The following is a 19,152-nucleotide window of genomic DNA, read 5'->3' on the forward strand; positions in this document are numbered from 1 at the left end:
ATATCAACTCCATAAGTGCTAAAATTTCGTCTGACGATTCGGCAAAAATATCATTCAGCGAAATTCGGAGTTCCATTCAGCACAATTATCATCATTTGGCAAATTTTGGAGGTTCATTCGGCAAATTGAGAAATTTCGCTCTTCCAAAAATTTAAGCTCAGAGCACCCCATATAATTGTTTTCTTCAAATCATCGTTACATTATGAAATAATTTCCCCGAGAAAACTTCCAACTCTTCTAGACAGAGGGCGTAATAGTTCTGCTGCCGACATCATAATGTGCCAACAAACTAAACAAAACAAATATAAAATATAAAAAGAACGAAGAACGAATCTTTTCCCCTCACTGTCTCTTCCTGCTAGAGTAGCTACGGAATGGAGTAAATCGTTTTAACTCGGTAGCAAGCGCCAAGTTTTAAGTTTTTCTCCTCTTTGTTTTTAATTGTCTCCGGAGAACAGTTAATTCGTTGCACATCTTTAAAGCAGAACACGTGGTAAAACATGCGCGACATCCTCTGAAATACTCTGCAGTGGTCTGTAGAAGAATGGTGCTCATCTTAAAAGATGTTTTGTTGCTTGTGTTTACGTGCGTTTTATTTAGAACATTTTCGTGTGGTGAATTTTTTTCTAGTTGACTTCAAATAATTTTTGTTCGTACACCAATAATTCGAAGAAATTACGCATCTAAGTTTGTTGTTTAATTGAAAAGACTTGCGTACTAAAAGTAATAAATGAGAATAATTATCAACTATTGCGTTTAGAGTTGATCTTAAGAATTCATCGTATTTCTTATTACTGGTAAGCTCTATGCACTTTCACTCGGAACACACATCATTTGCTTCTTAGAAAGCACACGAAAATATTTTTTGGAATAATTATTTATGAGCTGAATAAAGAAAAAACCATTCAGTTCTTCTGAAACTGCGTGTACTGAAATAATTTAATTTTTTATGTGTACAAAGTCGAAATATAAGGAAAAATATTAAATGACTCTGATCATCATAGTTAAATTTCATGCAATTTATCTTCCAATGCTGATTTACTATTTGTATATAACCGTACATGTTATGATTCTGTATCACATTATTGCAATTATACCAAATCGAGGCTATATTTATAACTTTGTTAGAAGTAGATCACAGTAATAATTATTTATGTTTCAAGTGTTTCATTGATGAGAGTTTCCTAATCGAGACTATTTATCATCTTATCAGAAGCAGATCGCAGTAATAATTATTTATGTTTCAAGTGTTTCATTGATGAGAGTTTCCTAATCGAGACTATTTATCATCTTATCAGAAGCAGATCGCAGTAGTAATTATTTATGTTTCAAGTGTTTCATTAATGCGTATTCGATTACATTTATCATTTTGTCAGAAGAAAATGGCAGTAAAAATTATTTATGTTTCAAGTTTTTTATTAATGAGTATTTCTTAACTCAGACTTTCGTTATCATTTTATCAGAAGCAGATTGCAGTAATAATTATTTATGTTTCAAGTGTTTCATTAAAAATACTTTCCTAATCGAGACTATATTTATAATTTTGCCAGAAGCAGATCGTAGTAATAATTGTTTACCTTTCAAATATTTCTTTAATGAGTATTTGATTATATTTATCACTTTGTCAGAAGCATATGGCAGTAATAATTATTAATGTTTCAAGTTTTTCATTATTGAGTACACCCTAACAGAGACTATATTTATCACTTCGTTAGAGCAAATAAGTAATATATTGCTCATTTAGATGGAATTTGCTATCAATTTTTAACTGAGTTTATTTCGGTTGAAGTAATTTTTAATTCCAGATTTTGTCGATGCATTTCGTCTTTAATTTTATAAATACCTTTACCCATTCAAAGAGGCAATGAAGAAAATTTCAATCACATTACTAATGGACGCTTTAAAATTTAATTATTTATTCTTGGTAAAATACGTATCAAATTTTTAGCATAGGCATCATTTTGTGTGCATCGTTAAGATTTCATTCTTTTACAATGCATTGAAACAAAAAACACCAAGACTATTTGATGTGTTCAAAAATTTATAAGCTAAGCGCAAAAATATTCGAGCCAGAAAAAAGCTCTGATCAAATGCTTCAGAAACCCGATAACAGAATGGCAAATTGTAAGAACGCTTCTAAATTAGCCAAGTGCAGACATTACTTCCGCGTGTTCATCACGCACTTATTTTCACATGTCGGACTTTGTGGCTTGGTTGTCGGATACGCCATCGTCGGGGCTCTAACTTTTGAATCTCTGGAAGCACCCAATGAGATCAATCAGAGATCCACCATCCAGAAAGACCGAGAAAAATGTTTAAAAGATCTGTGGAATATTACAGTCAACCTGAATGTTCTGTATGAGGAGAACTGGACGATTTTGGTTGGCTCGAGGCTGAAACTCTTCGAGCAAGAAGTGGTGAATGCGGTGAAAAACGAAGGTTACGATGGTAAGGAGAGCAACGACGACGAGCTGCAGTGGTCATTTTCGGGTGCTTTACTGTACTGCATCACAGTGATTACGACAATTGGTAAGTTTTCTTTGAAGATTTTTGCATGCAACAATTTCAGATGAACGGGTTAGAATCTTAGAGCAGAAATTAGTAAATGGAGTGAGCTAGTCCAATCATTTGCTTAGAAAAAAACAGACAAAAACCTCAAATCACGTGACTCAACGACGACGAATGGTTGACACGCTTTGCATGAAACTAGGGAATGAAACCTGACTTCTTCCAAAGCTTTGCTTTGAAGTCTACCACGTGACTTGGGGTCTTGGCTTCACGAATGAAAGTCTTCACATCCTAAATTTTATCTCTTCGCGATGGTTAGAATGATACAGGGCTGGCCAAATTATTAGGCCAAAGAGTTTTTTTTTTTTTTTTGTACACTATTTGCACTAAAATACTATTTATTTTACTGTTAAAGTACAGTACATACTGTACACTGATTATTACGTTATTTTAGCATAATTTAATGTTTGCAGGTGGCAGCACTGTCTGCTTTGTTTATGTTCTTTGTTTGTCTACCTACCAGGAACATAAAATCAATCAGCTTAAACAGTTCACTACTCCTTTTTATTAGTGTGTTCCGTTATATTTAAAGTTAGCTTTAGGTAATTAGTGAGTATGTGTATTGTGAGTATATATAATAGGTAGTCTAAACTATTTTTTATCTCCTTTTTTAAAAAGTTAAGAAGTGGTGTAAACCTTGTGAAAAGTATGCCAAAAAGAATTAAAATGCTCATCAAGAACAAGGGAATGCATACTAAATATTAGATAATTATTTCACTGTTCGTTAATGTGTCTATAGTTATGTAATCAATAAAGAATTTGCTTTTAAAACAGTCTTAGTCTAATAATTTGGCCAGCACTGTAGTTGTGTAAGTCAAAAATGTTATAATTCCAGTTATGGATTTGTGCGCTAGTGTGTGTGTGGATTCCTCGTTAGATAACTCTGTGAAATGTACCAATTGCACGAAAACCTGATAAAATATATTGTCCTCTAGCCGAGTATGAAAATTGACCATTAACCTAAACAGCTGATAAGATTAGATTGGCAACGGTGTGAGTCGATTTTTTGATTTTTGAATATCACTCAACTGTGCTTTCTTAAGTACTGATACATAATAAATTACAGGGTAAGGTAATGGATTGTTGCATCTTTCCAATGTGGTACTGCTGATGTTTCTTTCTAACTTTTCTTTTTTTTTTCTTTCTTTCTTTTTTTTTTTTTTTTTGTTCTTAAATTGAAAGATTTTTTCTCTCCTGATTTTGGTCTTTACATAGCAAAGTAGGTATCGATTTACATGCGGCAAGCTTGGTTGGGAGGTTATCTTGACCTACGCAGCCACATTTCATACCTACTGATCATGATGTTGCAGTATGTAGTTTATGGAGGCTTTTGTTTTATGTACAAAGAGTAACGAATGGAAGTAGAGCTGCAATAAAATGTAATAGAGGAAATTTTGCTTTTACGCTTCTATCACACATGATTTGACATTTTGCCGTGAACCGGTATTTTCTAACCTTAATGTGAGGATTTCCTGTTTTTCTTTCTTTCTTTTTTTGAGCAATCCCATTGCTTATTGTTCTCATTTGACTGTTTTGAATTCTTATGATCTTATTCCCCCCCCCCGCCTTCCTCTGCAGCACCACCGTCGACGGACCGCGGCCTCTCGATGCTGCTCCTCTAGCGAAAATCGTTTCCAGGTTGCGTCCACATCCTACACACACACACACTTACATACATACACACACACGCACACACACACGCACGCACACACACACATACACACTCATGCCTGCACACAGACACAAACACACACGCCTACACACACATACACACACACAAACATACACACACGCACACAGATATACACACACACAGACATACACACAGGCGCACAAGGACATATACATACACACACGCACATATACATACGCACACACTCATGCCTGCACACAGACACAAACACACACGCTTACACACACACACACATACACTCGTGATTGCGAAAAACATAATTTGAATACAAGATGTCAAGATTCAAATTATTATTCCCCCCCCCCCCCCATCTTCAGGGAGCTATCCAAGAATGAGTTGTTGGATGATCTTGATATTCGATGATTTCCTTTTTTAAATTACGAACATTTGTTCATTCCTTTTTTTTCTTGCATGTTTTCCGAAATATTTTAAAAGTCAAACTAACCACTTAACTGTTTCGGTTGTTGATTATATTGTGTCCGAAAATAAGTACATTTTTAATAAATAATTTTGTGTTTGAATAAATTACATAAACTCAAAGCTGCGGTCAAAATGCATCAAATATTGCATTGATTTATTAATGTTAATAACTGACTACGCTGAGTTTTAACTCAGCGTAATTTAATTAACCTTGAAGTTAGTTTTCAGTAATTTTCCGATCAATAATTTCTGGAAAACTATAGACATCGACTGAAAACACTGTAAACTAAAAAAAACTGGACAACAACGGGTAAATCGACGGAACAGAGGTTTCTTACTCCCGAACTTTAATTTTTGTGACGAGGAATTCTTAATTAACTAAGTGAAATTACGAACTTAACGGAATGATAATTTTCGAGCATGCTGGCATGATTACTTTACATCTGATGAAAAGCGACATGGAGTATCATTGTTTGAAAAAAAATAAAATAATAATGCAGCATTGTAACACTGGTATCAATTTTGCCGAATAAGGAATTTTTGGAGAAGCTGCAGAGGCATCCTATCAGGATGTCCCTGCAATAGAATGGTGTTAAAAAAAAATAATAATAATTAATTTGAATTCTGACATTTTCAATTCAAATTATATATTTCGCAATCACGAGTTGCATCAGGGCCTTTACTCATTGGAGTTATTGTTTCTAGAAACGGCTCCCGCCCCCCTCCCCCCACCAAGTGTGCCCCTCCTCCTGGGCGGTTATGTGTGTATAGTTGCGTGTGTGTGTGCGTGCGTAGACGCGCGTGCATGCATGTGTAGGTTTGTGTGTGTGTGCGTAGACCTGAGTGTATGCACGAAGGCGTGCGTGTATATGTGAGTGTGTATGTGTGTGAGCATGTGTGTGTACAGGACATGGACGCCTCCGACCAGGAAAAGCGGATTCCGACGCGCCTGCATAGGCCGGTGGGTGGTGGTGCTGCAGAGGCCCCTGGTCCAAGCTGAAAAAGGAACCATAACGCCAAGGACGATCAAGTGAGAGCAATAAGCAATCGTGATTGCTCAAAAAAAAGGGGGGGGGGGGGGTTCCTTACCTGTATTCGGGCAGAAAAAGACTTTTATTGTGACAACCGAACGATGTTCGGGCAAAAAAATTTAAGTCGTTAATGGTGAATTAGAGGAATGCCACATAAATAAATCAATGTTTAGAATGGCACTAATTATGAGTTGCTATAGGGGAAGGGGAGAATCGACATTTTAAGGACTGGTCATGGCCAAAAAAAGTCTAGATCCACAGCCGAAGACAGCAATAGTGCATTGCAATAGTAGTTAGAGCTTGACGGAGAGATGGAGGATGACCTTGAAACGAAAACATCATTTGCAATAGGTTGTTTGTTATTATTTTGTAATAGTAATGATCAGCGAGAACCCGCCGCTTACTACTCGACGCTTTCTCGCTGATTCTACCAATTACAAAAGATGTTTCTGTTTCAAGGTCATCCACCATCTCCCCGTGGTCAAGCTTCACTTCATATTCTCAATTTGATTTTTCAAGATTTTGAACATGAAGCTTTTTTCCTCCCATAAAATTGAAAGTTTTTGAGTTTATTTTTTTATTACGCATTTTTAAATACTTAAAACTTATCTTTTTTTTACAGAGTTAAAATATCTTTCTTAAAAAACAACCAATTTGAAAATTTAAACTGCGTTTCTTGAAAATTAAAAAATTTTGAAAGCTCAAATGGAACTAAAAAAAAAGATTATATCTAAAACTTTAATATAAACGCAGCGATGAACTAGTTCGAGATAGTGAAAACCTTTTTACATTTTTTCAGATTAGACTTCGAGGTAAAAGAAAAATCGAGACATACATATAGTGTCCACACAATATTATTCTCACGCTGATTTGCGTGTTCATTTTTGACTTGACTGTTGTTCAATAAGAAAGCAAGATCAGAAGCTCATGAATACATTCATAATTGAATAAATCATGCGCAATAAAAGGAAACGGTTTGCCTATAGATACATGTTCTGCGAAATTCCGTGACCGTTTATGAGCAGTAAAAATGCAAGTTTAAAAGTATTTTTCCGAAGCAATACTCTGCTTTCAAAGCAGTAGCTTTATCAGACAAAAAATAGATCGTTGTAAAATGGTGACAGAAATGAACTTTCGGTCCTCAAACCCCAAAACGTAAAATTAAATATAAAGTTTTGTATAAGGGTCATTCCATGCGAAATGAGCAAATCAGCTGTGGCTGACATGTCACAGATTTCAATGAAAATTTTTATTTAGGTAAACCATGCATATCTCCGAGGGAATGCAAAGTATGGAAGCTTAAAAACTGTTTGTTGCTTTGTTATTGAAATTAGAAGTTGATGCTTACGCTATGCCTAAACTTTCAGAGTTCATTGCTGCCAGTTTGTGACTCAATAACTCCATAAGTTATAAACGTACACTTAAAAAAATAAATATTTCCGCATTCTATAAACAATTCTCTATTTAGAAAAAGCAAAGTAAAATTTATTCGGATCTTTTTATGAATCTGAGATATTAACAAAGATTGAAATTTTGCCAATTTACTTCAGATTTTAAATCACTCTTCTAGCTCTTTTAATGAAAAAATAAGAGTAAAAATGATTCAGATTGAAAAACTATCTATAAGTAACTATCTGCTCTAATTTAGAAACTGTTTATGAATTTTTTAATGACGAAATTGTACTTTAAAAAATCGAAAATTTCCAAAAATTTCATTTTTTCCTCTATTTCGATGTTTTTTTGAAGATGAGGGAATGCTCTAAATTTACTCATTTTTTTACGTAACATATTGAAGTGTCTTTTAGATACTACTAAATTTTAATCATTGGTATCAGCGTATTTTGTTAATAGAGTAACTTGACTAAGGTAAAATTCCATTAGTTACTTCTTTTTATTTTGTAAGTTTAGCAAACCTAACCATTTCTTTCGTGTTTCATTTTCTCAAAAGCATGTTTATGAAGTACATGCTGAAATATACATTTTTTTTAAATTGAAATAAATGTTAGTTTTACTTGCTTTTGCATCATTTAGTCGTTTATCTAGTTCTTTGAATTCTCATAATTTCACATAATTGTTAATCCATACAGGTTCCATACAGTATAAACTACTAATCCATGCCCAAATATTTCTAAGTTATCAAATTAAAATAATTATTTTGAAAATTACAGTGTTTTTTCAGTATAATGTATTATATAGGGCACATAGGTAATTTAAGAAGGTGCCATGACGTTTTTACATTTTTACTTTCTTCTATATCTAATATATAGAAGAAAGTATTGTTTATTTCTGTTTTAGTGTGTGAATTGACTAGCAAAATTGCTAATTTCAAAGACCTAAATCTTTTTTACAAACCAAATAAAAAAAAAATACTGTGCATAACATGTATAGTACTTGAACGGAATATTCAATTGGCCAGGAAATTTTATTTTTAATTCCATCCCCTTTTGGTTTACAGGGGTCTAAAAATGTCATTTTTTTCATTTTTCTGATTTTTGAGGGACTGTAATCTATAAAGGGTACACAAACACACAGCAACAGTAACACATTCTTTTTAGCATGGTTTCAGTGATCAGTTTTTGTCGTACTTCATTTTGTGTTTCCGTCCCCTGCGTGAGTTATCTCCCCTTTGAAATAAGTAAAATTTTTACATTTGGCTTTGAACTTTAACCTGTTGCCATTATTTCAATTATTAACTTACAGCTACGTAACTCAGCATGTAAGACTATCAACTTATGCACTTTAACATCAAAGCGTTAAATTAACTGTCATAAATGTAATTCAAATAGATTTTGGCCAAAATGCAAAGGTCTAAAAGTCCCATTTTTGACTACGAAAATCACTTTTGATGACCTTTAAAAAATCAAAGGTCCAGTTGAGAGAAAAAATAAAAGTGGTTTCAAACATCTTTCATATGCAGCTTTTAGGAATATGAATTTCAAAAAAAAATTTTAAATGGTCGAGCGCACCCATCCGTCAAACACATATGGATTGACCCATAAAACAGAAAAAAAAATGCTGCTTTTCTGAATTTTATTTTACGTTTGGAAATCAAAAACCAATTTCGAGTTTCTTCAAGCAAATAGTAGAAACACAACTCTATATTCTTGTAAAATTTTAAAGTTGTCTGAATTTTCCCTCATTTGAATTTTTGTGTGTATGTGAAGGGGAAAATCATCATTTTACAAAATGTCACTAAGTTTGAAACTGATTTTGAAGACAAAGGAGTTAAAATACAACTTCAAAAGTAAGGTATTTCTTTTATGATACTTAGCATATTATTGGGTATTAATTTCATCAAAGCTATCTCATTCCTTAAAGATTGAGATTAAAAAATAAAATGCTTAATTATGAGAAAATTGAAATATTTTCAGTTTTTGAAACTCGGTTAAAAGTTAACTATAATAACTTTGAAAATTTTACTGATATCAGATTGATTACCCTACTTCATAGATTGCAACAACATATAACTTTTATGTTTTCATTAAATAGTTAATAATATACAATCCTTCAAAAGTGAAACATTTAGCATTGTAACTATTCAAATAAAAAATTTGAAGCAAAAATATTTTAGATATTTTTATATAGGCATAAAAGGAACCTGTATACCAAATTTCATAAAAATCTGTTACCATGCGGCCACCACTTTTTCGCGAATTTTACTCATTTCGTATGGAATGACCCATAAAGTAAATTAAATAGTGTTTATCTTATATTGAGTATATAAGTTACGTACAATATGCTTGTGGCAATATAATCTAGTTATGATGTTTTTTTACTTTATTTTACGTAGTAAAGGAGTTATTTTAAAAGCGGAAAAATTTCCCCTCAAATTTCGGTTTAAATTTCCATTTTACTCATCCTCGAATGAGTAATGTGCATATGCACCTTTGAACGTTAGGGCAGCCAAAATATCCATTTCGACCATCCCCGAGATAATTACTACGAGTATTCGCGTGATGTCTGTTTGTACATACATATGTATGTATGTGGGCATGTGTTTATGTATGTATCTGGCACAACTCAAAATGGTATGTCGTAGAACGTTGAAATTTTGAATGTGACTTTGAGTGGGGTCTAGCTGTGCACCTTCCCTTGTGATTGAATTCGGATGTTTCAAAAAGGGATTTTTACTGAATTTTATGCAGTTTTAGATCACAGCTGCTAATAAAAATTAACATTACTTTTAAAAGTAGAATTATCTACGTTTACCAGTTTAATATGTGTAGAAAAATTTCTAAGAAGTTATTTTTTCAAGAAGTGTTGCTTTTATTACTCGTTCATGAGTATAATCTTTTGAGCTATTAAAAAACTTTGATTATCTACTAGACTTAAAAGGAAGAAGTGTAGGTCCACACCAGATTTTTCTTTCCAGTCATATTGGTGAGCATAGAGGAAAAATTGGCACACGAAACAAACTGTCATGTTCTTCTTTATTTTTCACTTTTTGATGTAATTTAAGTAATTCCTTAAAAAAGTTTTTTAAAAAGCATGAATTTGTTTCAGATAAACTCAAGTTTTCACAATCAAGGATTGTAACAAGATTTTTGTTTTCTTCGATATGTTTTTTTTTATTTACTTATTTATTTTCTGTGTGCTTTGCAGTTGATTAATTTGTGATTCTTACAGCATAATTTTGCATTAATTTCGGTCTATCTCCTCAGATTTTTTTATTTACTCTATCATACGAAAACAACAGCGAAGAATTGCAATATTTTAATAGATTTACCATAATACATGACGTAATGCTCGAAAAATAAATTCAATAGGCAATAAAAGACGTGCCACTCTCTCATTGCACAGTTGTATTATAAAATAAAGCATATGGTGAAAACATTTATGATTGAAAAAAAAAAAAACCTATTTATTTTAAAACACACAAAATGAAAATGAAAAACATATTCTAAATAAAAACATTTAAACATTTTTGATATAAGAAACTCTTAATTTAGATGGGATGAAAATAATAATCACTCATATTTATCGTATCTAAGCGTTTTTCAAATATGTACGGAAATAAATAAAGATTACACAATCCGAAAGAAATGGCACCCCCACACATTTTGCCATTATTTTTAAAAGCTTTGTAATATTTGCTCTGTCGTCAGGTCCAGATTTAGACTTAACGTGGCTCTAAGCTATTTCAGGTATGGAGCCCTTTTTTTAGTTTGAACAACGTTTCTCTCGGTGGTGTAAGAGGCAATCCTCCCCCCCCCCCCCATTTACTATGTTTGTCTCTTTCCTCTGATACATACAGCAATACTTTTATTTTGTTGATTGTGTTTCAATATGTTTTCCCTGATATCCTGTTTGGATTAACCTTAAGCGAGGGAATGGTACCAGAGAGTGACTTAAGACTCCCCATTAAGTGGAGTGTAGAATATTCCAATTGAAGGGGGCCAGGGGTTTCTACACCGGAGGAAATTTTGAAAAATAGATGTAAAATTCTGCGTTTTATAAAAGCCTTATAAGATGTAGTTGGAACTACAAAAATATCAGGACAGAAATAGGCAAACAAAACTTTTTAAAAGTTATATACTCTTTTGAAAATTTAGATAATACACTAAAAATTGTTTTTGATTCGACAATTCAATGACAGCAGTTGGCAGAGAAAGAGCGCAGGAAGAGAAAAGACTATGCAAATGCATTGTTACTTACTCACATTGGCTTTCGGTACAATTAGTTTTTAATCACACCTCCAACTCACCGACAAATACAACAATGAATTAAATATAAAATGATCATTAGTAGAAAATGATTTAAAAGAAATGGTGTACAGTTTCAGAAAATAAGTAAAAAGAGATGGACATACTGCCCCTTTGAACAACTCATAATTTATACACTGGATTAGAAATAAATTTGAAGTCCACTTTGCTTTGGATTTTCAAAGACTTATCTAATTATTGTCAAGGACTCTAGAGCAATCAAAACTTTTAACGCACTTCATTTGTACTTTCCAGTCTCTGATGTTTTAGTACTTGATTGTAAATTTTTACAGTCCTGTTCTAACTTTGTAAGAAACAGCTATCCGAAATTTAAAAGGAAAAAGAAACTACAGATTTCTCGTGACAACAACTTTGCTTCAGTTGCAAGTGGGGCAGAAAACGAAAAGGAATCATTTTATCATTTTTTTTCCCGTGCTAAACAGATTGACTATATGCAGAAGAAGTAAGCTAAAAGCAAGCAATAACAAAAGAATTTCCAAAATACTGCATTCGGAATTGCATAAATAGCAAGATATGAAACGCGTGAATCACAAAAGTTTGCAACATGTCTCAGAATTGTGAGAACCATGGTTTTTACACTTTTGGTGCAGGATGTAGCATGGGGCGGAACTTAACATATATTGGCATTCCTTCTCCCTACCCCCTCCTATTCATGGTTTGTAGCCACACTTTACCAAATTTCACCCTTTTTCCAGAACTAGAAAATAAAATAAATTTTTTAAGTACTTTTCTTTTCTTTTTTTTTTATATTTTGAAACGCTAATCAATGCTAATTTTCAGGAGTTGGGGGCCCCTAACAAAGCAGGGGCCCTAAGCTATAGCTTGCTTAAATTGTACGTAAATCTTAGCCTGTCTGTCGTGTTAACAGTTCAACCGGGACTTATTTATTGTTACCAAAACCAACCTTACGTGGTGACTGTACGTTCAGACCCGCAACACTTACAAATCATTTTTTTAAGCTAAAAAAACTGCATACTTCGATACATAATGTGTTCCTCAGACTCAAATATGACCCAATGGGGTTATTTCCTTCAGTCAAAAGTACTACTTTTAGTCACTGAAGTTGATACAGTATATTCCAATCTAAGTTGGCACTGAAGGGAAAGGTACGAGATGTGTTACTCCGCGATGAGAAGTAGTTCTAGTAAATTTGGAGGTTTAAACGGGTGTAAATTCCCAAATGATGTAAAAAAAATAGAGATTGTATGTGGTTGAGACATATAGTTGAAGTTGTTGTGTGTTAAATATACTTAATTTATAAGAATTTGATTACGAAAGGAAAATCAAAGCGCCGTAACTCGACTTTGTCTTGGCGAAGACTTGAGTTTTCAAGGTTAACCTTGGCGGGCTTCCTGTGGAACGGCAAACCCCCCAGAACTCGTTTCTCCCCACTTCGCATCGCCCAAGGAAAAACATCTGATTGTCATTATGACTCTTGAAAGAACTCTCCTTATTGTGGTCAAAGCATTTCTGCCTGGTCTTTTTTCTCATTTATGCTTTCCATCGTTATTTCCAAGCAATTGAATACATTTTTAAAAACAGTTTTCGTGAGTAAGAAATAAAAAATGAAATGAAAATATTAATTTTCAATTATTTACTTGCTGCAATTACAAATACAATGGGATTTTTTTTCTTTGAATTCGAGATTTATTTTACTTGGTAGTTTTAAATAGCTTTCGTTTCTTACATAATGAGCCCAAACTTCAAGAAAATTATTGTGAAAAAATGAAAGAAACCCGAATTTTGTTTGAATGTAACGAATACTTGTTGTGTACAAATCCTTGCTACGGCAAAAGTCGTTTTTTTCTTCTTTTCTTTTTTGGATCGTTTGAAACGTTTATGGAGGAAAAAAATATAATGCTCTTACACACGTATGTACAGATTCACTATTACAAATTTACACCGATGAACTGCTGGATGAAGAAGTTTTGCTTTTTCACTTTAAATTTGAAACATACACATCTCCCTTGAAATACGAAATTAATTCGCCCCACCCTCCCCAGGTTTAGAACCCCTGCCTTAAATTAATTTTTTATATTAAGTAAATTTACTCATTCCCAAAATATACCTATAAAGTAGGCTACATTAACTACGCTAAGGGTTAGTAAAATAATTTTTAATAAACTGAGTTTCGGGGTTAATCATATACTTTCACAGTCACGCAAAATTGAGAGCCATAACTTTTCTATTTGCACAAACCTCGATGCATTTTCGTTTATTATTTTTAACTTTTTTCATAAATAAGTTGAGCTTAAAATCGACCTTTTTTTTTTTTTTTTTGAAAAATTCAAAATTAATATCTTCTCTGAGCTCCGAAATGCAGTAATAGCTAATTGTTCCCATGAAGTTTCTAAAATTTTTTATTTGAATAAATTATTTTAGAAAGGGCAATCTTTTTCTTTTTTTTTCGAAAACTGGTTATTTAATCTTGGATCTTCACCGTTATTACTAGAGTATAAAAGGAAAACGCGTGTACAGGGTTGAAGTATGTTATTTTAGATAATAAAACAACGCTGAGTTAGACAAATTTGCCGAGAATTGCAGACAGGTGTTTCGGGGTTTCAAGGAACACCCAGTTTTAATGCAGAAAAGTGAGCACGATCTTTTTTTTTTTCTCGATGAAAAATGGGATCCTTGAAACCTCAAAACAGGTGTCTGTAACGAATTATCATTGTTACATTTTCTTTTACTTTTCTGCACAAAGGTACTTCTTTGATTTATATACATATGTATAAAAAGACACAATGGCACCTTTTCCGAATTCCGAAGAAATGGTTGGCATTGGCACAGTTGGATTTTTAAATCAGAGGGATTATGGAAAATAATCTATAAACATTAAGAGTTCCTTTTTTGTTGCAAAGATTTAAACGAACTTAGGATGCATTTCTCAACTCCAGAGAGCAAGTCGAGTTCATGTGAAAAATTAAAGAGAAGTTATTCAAAACAGAGGTAAAGAATATGGGGGGTAACAAAGGTTGCAGATTATTTCTAATATGCAATCAATTTTGTCCCGAAAGCTAAGTTTTATTTTTAAATGGCAATTTCAGTTTGATTTAGTCATTTTTTCTGAAAGCACAAGTTGTAAAGAAGATAGATTTATATATACATAAGATATGGATAAGAGGAGGCACATATGGAATACCATTTCCATGTCAGAGGCAGGGTAAAAGATCCACTTCTTAACAAACTAATAAAATTGCAGGCAAGGACTGAAAATTAACTTTTTTTTTTTTTCCGCTAAAGGCTTGTTGATGAACAGCCTTTAGCGAATTCTGAGGATCTGCAATAGAAAAACGAAGATGCGCTTTGGAGAACATGCATGATAGTTTTTCATTTGTTATACTTCTGAAAAGAACGCGGTTCTTTTCTATGCCTTTGGTACCCATTATTACTATGGATAAATGTTCACAGCTGTGTGCTAACGTTCTCCTTACATATATCAACTTCGGTCGTCTTATTTTTCCTTTTGAAATAGATGATATATACATACTGGATGGTCCGTATTTTGACGAGAGGGCACATGCTTTTTATCAGCGAACGAAGAAATCACCAGAGACAGAGTATGCGTCTTTCAGAGCATATTCTCTTCTTTTAATTATTACTTTTTATTTGTTTTCCTGCTAATTTTTTAATCATTCAGAATTATTTGTTAATTACTTTATGACCGATAGCTCTCCGCCGCCCGCTGTAAAATGAAATCCCATTCACAGCCTTGCATTTGTGATAAAAATATGATGAAATATATTTGAGACAAATGTAATTTCTTTGAAAACTTCAAGGATAGTTGTTTCGTTCTTGGTATTTTATATTTTATTTTTCCCTCGCCAAATTCGGCAAGTCGCGCCGCTGACTGGCACGCGCCCTACGCAGAGTAACCTCGTTTCCTTGACAACGGCTGCAATTCGGCTCGCCTAGCTTTCCCTTCAGTGCCAACTTACTGTGAAACGAAGTATAGAATGAGCAAAAACAAATAACATGGACCCAGAAAATATTTTCATTTTCCCAACATGGAACTTTTAATTACTTTTTTTTTAAATGTCCGATTTTTCAAACAAAGCGTGATCTTTTTATGACGTCCCAAGTGATGTCCTTCGGCGTGCAATCCACTGGCGAGCTGAATGCTTACGTTTGCTGTCTACCGCGTTTCCAGGTTATGATAATTCAGAAGCGAATTAAACATTGCGCTCTACGCTTGCTATCAACCATATCGTTGTCACTACATATGAGTAAAGAAGCGAATTAAATATTGTGCTCTGCGCTTATGGCATCAGTGAATGGCATTTCATCACTTGTGATGTCATGTGCAGAAGCGTAAAAAAAATCCTATTCCTATTCCTATTCCTATTCAGAGTCACAACTGACTACAACTGTATTTATGTCGAGGACTGCATACTTAGTGCCTTGCCTCCATTATTTTATATACCGATAGATGGCAGCACCATCACCGGATCGAACAGTTTATGAGAATTTAGAACTAGTGCAGGAGCTAATAGCTACCTGGTGCTAGCACCCCCCAGAGGTATCGTTTCACTTGGAGGACATTGAGACCACGAGCATATTTAACGTCGCCCAGTCCCCTTTAATGACGACGGTGGGTCTTCGACCATCGAGGTTCGAACTCAGGACCCTCCGGCCCCGAATCCGACACTCTACCGATCGAGCTACCACGGCCCCAAGCGTAAAAAAAATGAAATTAAATCTGCGCACTGATTAAAATAATTATTAAAAAATACTAAACTTTGTCAAATAATTTAAAAAATGGTCAAATCCTACGTTTTTAAGCATGCTCTTTCAGAAAAAAATACCTTTAAAATTTCGGAAACGACCACATTAGAAGCCAAAGTTTAAAGTTCCAGGATTGCGCAGTGAGTCCACGTACGAATACATTTTCTTTTAAACTAACTATACAAAGTGACTGAGCATAACAGAATAAGTTAGCGTTGAATGCAGTCAATTATTTTGCCGGTCGGAGTGTAATAAACTCACCTTACCTAGCGTGAAAAAAAAATCCTATTTTGTGTGTGTGTAACTTTTACAATACTCTTTTTTTTAATTTAAATATTTTTTTTTCCGTATGAAATAGTTAATTTGTAATTTCGTCTTCTCATTTTTTCATTATAAAAATTGCAAAATCTTTTTTTTTTCTCCCAGAAACTGTATGATATTTACATAAATAGCTTCATATGTATACTAGCGGCACTCGCACGGCTTTGCCCGTATAAGAAAATTAAAAGATTGTTTGCTTCACCTGTATATTTACAAAGTATGAATGATGAATTTCTCGCCAATTTGCTATGTTAGTTTGCTTACCTATGTTATGGTAATTTGCTCGCCTATGTTATGGTAATTTGCTCATCCACGTTATGGTAATTTGTTCGTTCATGTTATGGTAATTTACTTGTCCATGTTATGATAATTTGCTCGGTAAAATAGGCTTAAAATTGGAATTAAAAAAAAATCGAATTTTCGAAAAATCGCTTCGAGGTGCACATCTCCATGCTACAAACTAATTTTGTATCAAATTTCGTGAAAATCGGCCGAACAATTTAGACGCTATGCTTGCCACAGAGATCCAGTTAGCCAGACAAATTTTGAGCTTTATTATTAGTAAAGATGTAATTACACCTAAGGAATTATTTCAATAGCATTTATATAAATATAATTCAGACATTGATTCGGAGTTATTTGGCATTTTTCTTCTTCAATTTGCCAAACTCTGTAAAGTGCACACAAGGGGTGCATTCGGAAACAACTATCGGTCGCCTCGGTGCAACCGCAATCGTTCGGAAACGCTTGCGGTGGAACCGGTGACGTCACTTAACCGCGTTCGGAAACGCTGCGGTCGTTTTCTGGCGGTCGATTTGGTAGCAACCTGTCGCACCGCTGTCTGGAAACGGTTTTAGCGAGATCACAAACGTCAAAGTCTGTGTTGGCCAATCCGGTCGTGTTTCTTGTTTTGATCGTAACGCACGTGACTTTCCTATTATGAAAGTCACGTTTTGATTGGAGTGTCGTTTGCTGCTGAACTAAAACTACCGCGGTTTAACCACGAGCGTTTGGAAACATAGCTGTTCTAGCGGAATTGCGAGAGAATTTCCAAATACGTCATAACCACACCGGGTTAACCACGCGGTGTAACCGGTGGATCATTTGCGAACGCAGCCAAGATGTGTTGTAATGTTGGAGTTTTGCATACCCCACTTCCCCTGTTACGTGTGTGTTTAACAAAAAAAAAAAAAACTCACCACAACAGTTACATGTTAAATATCCCTGATCCATCTGTTTTTTATGCGTCAAAATCTTTTGGGACTCGATAGTGTTCGAAAATTGCGAATAAGCAAGCTACTTAATATAGAATCAGGTGCAAAATATATGAAACTTGTTGGCACGTTTTCAGAGCGAATAGAAAGTAAACAATATTGAGAGTATTTTCTTATTTTTCATTTATTTTTAAGGCACGCTGGTGTGGTTTTTAAAAGTTAAAATTGGTTCTGCGCTAGATATACATCCGTTAGCAAAACTCTTTCTTTACCAAATGGATCGTCAAATTATTGGTACTCTTCCGACTTTCCTTTTCAAACGGAAATGATTACGTAGTGAACAGATTAGAGGTGATATTACGAATAACGTGATGCTCAAGGGCGATAGTAGTTGCAGGTTTCAAACCAAACAAATAAATAAAGTAAAATAAAAAATCAAATAAAAATAATATCAAAAATTTAAATTAAAGTAAATAAAATTAAAAATAAATAAATAAATAAAAATAATAACATTTGTAATAACAATACTAATGTTAAATCAATATTGGGGAAAAAAAAACAGACTTACGTCATGTTACTTGTAACTGATTTACTCTCAAGTACTACTATATGCACAAACTAATTGTTTATAGGATAGTTAAAAAATTTTCATCTATGTAAATTGATTTTTTCATGAAGTTCTACCCTTTCTTACATATGGCGTTTATTGAGTCTTCCACAGAAAAAGAAAATTCATTTAAAAATATCTACTACAGATTTTAAACTTAAAAAAAAAATGTTTATACTTATCTCAACAAGTTTAGTTAAGTTTCCTCATTTCCTTCTTTATTTGAGAACTTTTATAATCAATGTCTAGAGATCTCAACAGTTTTTATGCTTGAAATAATTTTTATGTCTTTACAAATTTCGCACATTTCATTCGTTGTTCGTGAGATAATGATGAAATTTTACTTGAAAAATTAGTCGATGTTGAAAATTGTCTAATTTTCTTCCTTCCTACATAGCTTTTGTATTTGATATTACGATGTATTAAACGTTTCATTTATTGGGATTTTATTACAAAACTTTTATCTTTTAACTTCGATTACGCTTTTTTCGTTGTTTTGACCTTCAGATATCCTAAATTACTTAGTTATTTTAAATGTATCATTTGTAGTTTTCGTTGAACTAATAATTTTAATCTTCAGTTTTGAAAGTTGGCTTAATTGTTTATATGTTTGTAATGACATTTTTATACAGATTGTGTGACATACCTACCAAGAGTTTTAGTTTCCATGACCAAATTTTGTGTTAAATTAAATTCCAAACATTTCATTCGTCTCTCTTAACCTCATTTTTAGCCTACTTTCCTAGTAAAAGTCAGAGAAAGAAGAAAAAAGCTTGCAAGAAGGCTTAATGCATCTTAAAATTTCGCAAAAAAAAAAAAAAAAAAAAGTCAAAAATAAATGTAATAATTG

The 19,152-nt window shown here is 33.4% G+C and overlaps 1 protein-coding gene across 1 annotated transcript in view; it reads left to right on the forward strand.

Annotated features, from left to right (window-relative positions):
- Positions 1-411: 411 nt before the first annotated feature.
- LOC129220347 (TWiK family of potassium channels protein 7-like) overlaps positions 412-19,152 on the forward strand; it is an 87,187-nt gene continuing 68,446 nt past the window's right edge. The window contains exon 1 of the mRNA XM_054854752.1: positions 412-2,529. Coding sequence (XP_054710727.1) covers positions 2,028-2,529 — 502 coding nt within the window. The 5' untranslated portion in view covers positions 412-2,027. The remainder of the gene's footprint in view (positions 2,530-19,152) is intronic.

The sequence above is a fragment of the Uloborus diversus genome, chromosome 4 (assembly GCF_026930045.1).
Source record: "Uloborus diversus isolate 005 chromosome 4, Udiv.v.3.1, whole genome shotgun sequence".
Classification (NCBI taxonomy): domain Eukaryota; kingdom Metazoa; phylum Arthropoda; class Arachnida; order Araneae; family Uloboridae; genus Uloborus; species Uloborus diversus.